The sequence below is a fragment of the Atta colombica genome, unplaced genomic scaffold (genome assembly GCF_001594045.1).
Source record: "Atta colombica isolate Treedump-2 unplaced genomic scaffold, Acol1.0 scaffold238, whole genome shotgun sequence".
In the NCBI taxonomy this organism is placed as follows: Eukaryota; Metazoa; Arthropoda; class Insecta; order Hymenoptera; family Formicidae; genus Atta; species Atta colombica.
The window spans coordinates 2433411-2441927 of record NW_017259336.1 but is presented as its reverse complement, the minus strand read 5'-3'; the positions used below and the strand labels follow the sequence as shown (position 1 = coordinate 2441927).

Below are 8517 nucleotides of genomic sequence, written 5' to 3'. Positions count from 1 at the left end.
ATTAAAATTAAAAAAAATTATAATATAAATATACTTTTTTAAAGAAATATTTGTGAAATAAAGACTGTATTCTATCTCAATGCTCCTTATTAACACATCTTACGCTCTTGCTTTATTAAATACATGCCAAAAGATAGAATTGATAATGAGCAAAAAATCGTTGATAATGATGTCTTAGAGAATTATTACTTTTAGAGAATTATTACTTTTATTGTTGTTGAAAGTTTATGCGAAAGCGGATGATATAAAAAGTTCGTCGTGCATTTGTTTAAAGTTTAATTATAAATCTAATCTCTTCCCCCTTTTATTCTTTTATGTTGAGAGTATGTTGACCACGTATCGAGGTTCTTTAAACCAAATTTTCAACTTGTTTTATTATGAAAATACAAATTATTTTGGAAACATTTTGTTTGTGATAAAACATGATTAATTTAGTTTATACATTATTGGGGAGTTATTTGATTACATAACTGTATAATTCAAACTGCAATAAATAATCTTTATTATCATCATACACTTAACTAAGCACAATTTCCAATGTCAAAGTAAATGTCAAAGTTTAATTAGGCAAATACACATAAATTATATGAATTGGAACTTTTGTGTAGTGTCTGTTTGTTATGTATGCAAACATAAAACCAAAATAGGAAAGACTGGGGCTGGTTGGTACATGAGGCAAATTGGAATCGCGTTCCATTTATATATATATTTAAAGAAATAATGGAAAAGCTAAATATTTCTTTTATAATTTTAGTACTTTTCCCTAAGTTTCATTCAAATTAAGTAAGTATTACAATAGAAAAAAGGAAAAATTTGATTTAAGAGGAGATAAATAAATTTTTGAACATTTCATAATTTTATATTAATCCTTCGGCTTGAGAAAACAAATCTATGTGTATGTATTATTTTAAAAAAGTATTAAAAAAAAGTCTGTATAAGATACATTATTTTGAGTAATAATAATAATTTATTATAAAATGATATAAATCAGATGTGTACAGAGATGAGATTCATTGGCTCATTTATAAGAAAAAATTAGACTTTCTGTATCGTATGAATATTTTGCACGTGAATATTTAATGAATATTTAATATGAATATTTAATTGCAATTTAATTCTGACAAAACGTTTTATATTTATTAATATTTCTATATTAAAATAAGGTAGAACTAAAATAATATTTATATTTGTTTTTCTGTAATAACATTTTGCTATTTGATTATTTCAAAAGAAACTTTGAAAGATACAATTTTTATTAAGAAGTACATATCTATACTACTTGAGTTTTATTTCTATTACTTTTCTATCACATTTTTATTAATTTAATATGAAGTTTATCATGGAAGCAACATTACATAAAGTGACATGTAAATGTCAATTTATCCCATCGGGGCATGTTGACTACAATGCAGCATTTGTATTTAATTATTATTACAAAGAAACTATACAGAACTATTACTGGTATGAAAATATAGAGAAAGGTTCTCTCTATTATATTAATATATTTTAATAATTGTTTAAAAAATCTAATAAAATTAGAATTAGCCGAAATTGTGAAAACCGTTCCAACAAATTCCGGTCTCTCCTGCTTGTTATAACTATTTAATGTAATACACATATCTAATATTTTTCATACTTTTTCATACTTTTTCATACTTTTGAAATTCATACTTTTCATACGCTTAAAAGGAAAGAGCAAAAAATTTGTTTAAAAATGTATATGAACTTATACATACTGTAAGACGGAAATGAATCGTACCGAATTTAATAACCCATCAAGAATTTTTTAATCCAATATATGAGTATTAATAATACAGTTACGTATTATTGTTAGTTATTTGTGTTAATAATATTATTATTACAGTTTTCCGTCCGTTTAAGTACTTTATAATATTTAGTATTAATATTCATTTATTATATAATGTTTTGCTAAACGTTTATTAAAATATTCATAATGTATTATACACCGATTACGTAGAAACTGTTGTATACTTTGAAAAGTGTATTATTTGATTTATTTATTATAATTTTGTAAGTAATATAATACACTTTAGTTTAACAAAAAATAATTTCGATTGGAGAGTTCATTTATAATTAAAGGTTTTTGTAACTAATTTTTGCATTGGTTAAAATTAATTATAATATAATAGTGTAACATTTCATGTTTTATAAAATTGAATTTTACAAATTGAATTTTAATAAATAAAAGTTAATTCAGGTGATTAATTAAATCAATTTAACGCTACAAAAAATAAAGTTTGTTCATATTCTAAAGAATATAATTTTTTGTATAAACTTAATCATTAATTATAAAACGGCATAACGAAATTTACAAGATACGTGATTTCCTCTTTTTTTTCTTCTTTTATATTTATTATATGTATTTTCTTTTAATTTATTAGTTTTAGTGATAATTTGATTTTTCTCCTCGCGAGAGGAAAATGAAATCACATTGCATCCGTCCAATCCTATGTAGGCAGCTAGCTGTGAAAATGGCAAGAGAAAGAGAGATATACAAATATTATATATTTATATTTTATATAGTAGTTGTTTTATTACATGTGCATATACTTATATATGTATATATACGATACATATGTGTATATACATATATATGTGCGTGTATGTATAGTGATGAGAGAGAGAGAGAGAGAGAGAGAGAGAGAGAGAGAGAGAGAGAGAGAGACATATATTGAAAAAAATACTAAATTTGAATAAATATTTGTTTGGATAATTCTAAATGTGAACATTTACTAAATATAAACATGTATTTATTTCACACAAAATCCGTTAATTTGTGATTTAATTATTATTTTTTTATTAAGTATAAACATTTAAGTATAAACATTTACTACAATTAAACGTCTACTTAATACTATTCAGAGAAATATGTATTATAATTTAGTAATTTTTTTAGCGTATTTACGTACATGATGTACGTATATGTATTTAAATATATGAGACAAAAATTTATTATTCGTGTATGTCAGAGATCAAGATATAAATTTGTTTTTTTCTATCTCTCCGAAAGTATTATTATACTATACTTATGATTTCTTTCTCATAATTATTGTTTTTATTACATGTTCAACGTATCTTTATTTTTACATAAATATTTGTATAACACTGTTCGAGAACCGGCCTTGTTAAAATGTTTGTATTGTGAATCACGATTGTTTTTACAGACAATTGAAATGTTTTCCTAAATAAATATTTGATCATATATGCATGCGTTCAAAGTTTAATTTATTATCATATAACTCTCATAAAACAGTTGTATGAACACGATATAAATCAAATTAGAAATTAAAGTTTATTTAGTAAGTTGGAAACGCATACAGATCAATTACATATCTTTAAGTGTGCAATATACTTTTGTATTGAAACTTTTGTAAAAGATATCACTAGATTATATTTGTTTGAATACCTACTTTATGACAAGCATATTGCAATAAAATGTTAAAATTACAGTGGCAAAGATAATTTTGTATCAGAGTGAAAATAATTTTCAATTTATTATATTCTAAGATAGCAATTAATCATAGTGAATGAGAAAATATATTCAATTTATTGTTAACTCTTCGAGACATTATAATAAAGGTCATATCATCCCTTTAAGAATCTACAGTATTTAATTTACTATTTGATTGAAATAAAGTAATTGTATGATAAATTTACTATTGATTGAAATAAAATAATTGTACGATAAGTTTATATCACTTTATAAAAGATGATGTAAAAGATACATTTTCTATTTATTAAGAAGAAATAATTCATGTGACATTAATTATCAATTTTTGTTGATGTGAAATTTATGGTTTGAATGGTGAAGTAGAAAAAAGAATGTTTTTTGCTGGTGCAAAATTATCACTGCGAATGCATTCTTTACGTCTTCTATCTATCTTACAAGATTGTTGTGACATATTTAATTTTCTTGTTATTGTTCATACTAGATAATGTGAATAATTAACTTTTATTATTTAAATAGTGAGCTGATTAATGATGTGTAATCATAAATATACATATATTGTATATATTTAATCGCAAATCCATTCATATTCTAATATGGACGATATATTTGTCACATTTGCACCTATCTACTTGTTAAGTCAGCTGTTTTTGTAAAATTCAGATGTATTACTCATAACGTGATATATAAAGTCTATGTGATCAATATTATTATACAATATTTTATATTACATTAATATTGATTATTTAAAAAATATTCAACAAATATTATATCTATATTATTGACAATATATTGTATTAATAATATTGATAGTATAGGCACTATTTAAGTGATCGTCAAGAACGACACATAAGAAATTGAATAATAAATGAGTTAATAAAATGCCTGACTTTTATTATCTATTATTTCAGAGCTTTGATTTTTTACAGAATGTATTTATTATTTGATTAACGTAATAAGTATTACAAAAATTCTTGGGTGTCTAGTAATTTTCTCGACAACGCTCGTGGACAGGTAAAGGCGAACTAAATTTAGTTGAAAAGTCCTCTATCATTTTGCAATTTTCGCTATTTATTTTTAGTTATCCGATAAGTAAAATGCTTAAAATCGATTTTAAAATAATATCTTTAAAATATTTTAGAACGAGCTTTGAAAGATATCTTAAAGTTGCTTACACGCGCGCGATTTTTTGCTTCTTCGGTCTTTAGAATTTATCTTTAGAATTTAATATCTTGTTAACTATATTATAAAATTTGCAAAATGATAGAGGTTTTCGATTTAGTTTAGTTCGCGCGAATTATTATATATTTTATATGTCCACGAGTGTTATCGAGAGAATTATCAGACATTTTTAAAGATATTCGATTCATGAGGTTATACAATATATTTTATAATTCCATTTTTCCTATATTTATAATGTAACTCTGACATTAATATTGATAATAATTTAGGAAAAAGATTTGGAAGAACAATCGAATATTTTTTTGTCTTTAATAATAAATCATTTATTATTGTTTTTTTAATCTTATTTATCAAATAGGTTCGATTTGCAACGATATTGAAATAAGATAATAATAGTAAAAAAATTAACTTTTATTTATTAACTTACAGACACTAGAAAAAAAACTTAACGACACTGATAATATAATATAACGCACGCGTCTCTCATGACAATTCACGTTAATAGTTATTCACATTAATAATTATGTCATAGAGAAGACACACTAGAAAGGACAACTAAAATTTCAAGTTTCTCATCACTCGTCGGATGACAACTGCAATCAGGTAAGTACAGCGGAGAGATAACGATTTTTAGGCTGATCTCGAGCTAGCGACAATTAATATTTTTATTGCGAAAAATAAAATAATATTTTTCACATTAATTTTCTTGTTTTTTCGATCACCCGTTATCTTAACTTTGTCAAGGTTCGTCCGAAGGGTCGATAAAACTCCCGTCGTGAAACGAGAATGCGCATTTCGTCATGGAGATCCTTCGAGAATACGAGGACGGCACTAATACAGGAACCAACGAATATCTCGCGATTTTTCAAGATTATGAGAAATATATTAAGGAACATTTTTCCAGGCCACACCTGATCGGCAGTGACTGTCCTATTCTTATTTTATCGAATCAAAATTCAAAATTGTTATGTGTGTGAGGCGATATAGTAAATATAATTTGATTGATGTCATTAAAGAATGATATTTTATTTTAAAAAATATATGATGGATCGTATAATTCGATATATAACAGCAATTGGAAAAACCTTAAAAATATCGTTTCGACAATAAATTTTAAATTTCGATTCGATATTGTAATCGCAGATAACAAATTAAAAGTATCCCTCTCTATCCTTTGGAGCACTGGAGATTAATTCTCGTCTCTTCCACACTGGTTGTGTTGGTACGCGTTGCTTCTGCGTCGATACTGAAGTAGAAGAAGAAGGTGATATCGACGTGGATTTCATGCTGAGTGGTGTCTTCCCAGTCAGGGTGTCGGCATCAGGTATATGGCGCGTCTGATGTCTTGAATCCGTATATCGTCTCTTCGTATACTTTTTGCTCTCATTGGACGTCACCGTCGAGTTCTTGCTCGTTTGCAGACTCGTGGGCTCGAAATCTGATCGCGAGATCTGCAGCATTCTCTCGATATCTGCTGTCTTGGACCTGAATCACGCGAACGCATGTTCGCGTTAATTAATATGAAATATTAATAGCAGAATTTTCACGAACAATTTGACATTTACTGGACGATATACATATAATAAAAGATTTTTTAAAATAAGTAAAATTGGAATTACTTTATCTTTACATTTGTATTATTTGTATAATACATGATCAATAATAGCTCTGGTAGAATTAAATCGCTGATTACGAAATCGTTGAAATAAGAAAAGAACTAGGATGACTAAGACATTGTTAAAAATATATTTCAGTAAATAATATTTTTAATATTAAAGTACTATGAATTTTGAAAACAATGAAAGAAAATTAATAAAGAATGAAAAATATTAAAAATTAAAAATAATAAAAAATATATTTAATATTTATACTGATTTATTCAGAGAAATAATGTAATCCTTCCCAATTTCGATGAGAAAGTCGCATCAACATCTGCTCATGGGTCTTATAAAATCAATTATTTTTTAACACAAAAAAATTTTTTTTATATTTATAAAAATGTATTATAAAATACAAAAAATTTTTAAAAGATTCATTGTATTGTTTCTTCAAAAAAAATTCTGTAAAATTATCTTCTTTTTAGTGATTTACACAAGATTCCCACTTAATGCTAAAAGAGAAAGGGGTTAACCGCAGCAAAGGGCAACTAGGAGCAACGGAAGAGCAACAGGATACTCACCTCAAAACCGCACCACCAATGCTAGTGATGCTTGGCGTATACGGCACCGCTGTACTTCTACTTGTTTCCTGCTGACCAGTTTATTTATTTACTTGTCTTACCTCACTCGAGGTCGTGAATGAGACTCTCTGGAGAACCGCTTGCTGATCTGGGATGTATGAAACGGCGGTGATCGCGCTGTCGGGACTAGCTGGAGGTGAGGACGCCCATGAAGGCGGAGAACTTAATGTCTGATCGCCCGATAGAGTTGCCGAAGAACCCACGGCACTATCACTTCCATGCCTTCCCCCTGAAAGCAGAGAGATATTAAATTAAAATAGATACTTTCACTATTTAGCTTATTTCATTATTATTTTACCGCGAGATTCATTATATGTATATTATTTAAATACGTATGCAGCTAAATATGCCGCTTTGCTCCAGTCTCCTGTATTTGTGGATAGAGTTATTTAAAGTTTGTTTACTTATAGTAAGCTTATATAATAGCTCATTTAATTTTTTTTAAATCTTTTTATCTTAATATATTTAATTCTTTGTAATTATATAGTTTATATAGTATTATATAGTTTATTTAACGGAATCCATTTTGTATATTTTTTTCTTAATGATTGAATCATTAAGTTATTTATTGTTTGTGTTTTTTAAAACACAAACTGATTAAAATTAAAAATTAATTGTTAAAATAACACATTAATTTAATGACATATAAATTTATTTTTTGAGTGTTTAATTTAATTAAAAACTATTATATTTGCTGTCTTACATTTATTTTCATATAAAAAAATCTAAAATGTTTTTGCAACAATATTAAATGATATGCAGTACAAACCTTCGCTGCAACCGGAAATGGACCTTTGCCTTTGTCGCCTTGGGGGAGCGCTCGGTTGCTTTGGTGTTTCCTCGATGTACGGAATGTCCGGGTCGTCAAGGTTCAGGGTGAACGCATCGGACATGGGTATGGTGAGACTTGCGGTAATTATTATCGGTGAGGATTTTCGCCGAGGATCAGATGGATCCTCGCTCGATCCACTATCGAGACTATTGCTTCTACCCTCCTCCTTTCTTCGGCTTCCTGATTTCTTTGGACGTCGATGCTTTGGTCCAATATCACCGCCGACACCCGCAGTTTGATGTAAACATTGTTCTCTAGTCCACATCTGAAAGAAAACGATTTTCTTTTCCAGTAGCCTACATTCGTAACATATTAATAAATAATAAAACAAAGTTTACGTAAACAATATTTTGAATAATGCCTTAATTATCCATTAATGATGAACCAAAGTTATATTTGATTATAATTGGGTCAATTAAATTAATATTAACGCTAAATCTATATGTAAATGTTATTTTATTTTGTGTTTTTAAAATAATTTTAGTTTAATATCACCTTTTAACATCATTATAAAGTAAACATTTACTTGAAACGAATCTTGCACGCGCGCAATATTAAAATTAAATGTCAGATAACAATTGCATGATCTCATAGCACCTTTCTCGTCGTCGACATGGTCAGTGTTTCTTCAACTGAGAATGTCTCTGCCTCGCTACAGGGGTCTATTTCATCTCCACCTTGCCTGCAAAAACATGTACTTCATTTCTTTTCCTATATTCTATTAAATTATGCAAAGACGAGCAATGAATGAACAATATTATCAGAATTACGAAATAATATTCTTCATATATATAT

The 8517-nt window shown here is 27.1% G+C and overlaps 1 protein-coding gene across 1 annotated transcript in view; it reads right to left on the bottom strand.

Moving 5' to 3' along the window:
• Positions 1-5741: 5741 nt before the first annotated feature.
• LOC108688765 overlaps positions 5742-8517 on the bottom strand; it is a 26187-nt gene continuing 23411 nt past the window's right edge. Inside the window, exons 9-12 of the mRNA XM_018195155.1 lie at positions 8320-8404; positions 7660-7987; positions 6831-7119; positions 5742-6136 (exon numbers count right to left, since the gene is read on the bottom strand). Of these exons, the coding sequence (XP_018050644.1) occupies positions 6911-7119; positions 7660-7987; positions 8320-8404 (622 nt within the window). The 3' untranslated portion in view covers positions 5742-6136; positions 6831-6910. The remainder of the gene's footprint in view (positions 6137-6830; positions 7120-7659; positions 7988-8319; positions 8405-8517) is intronic.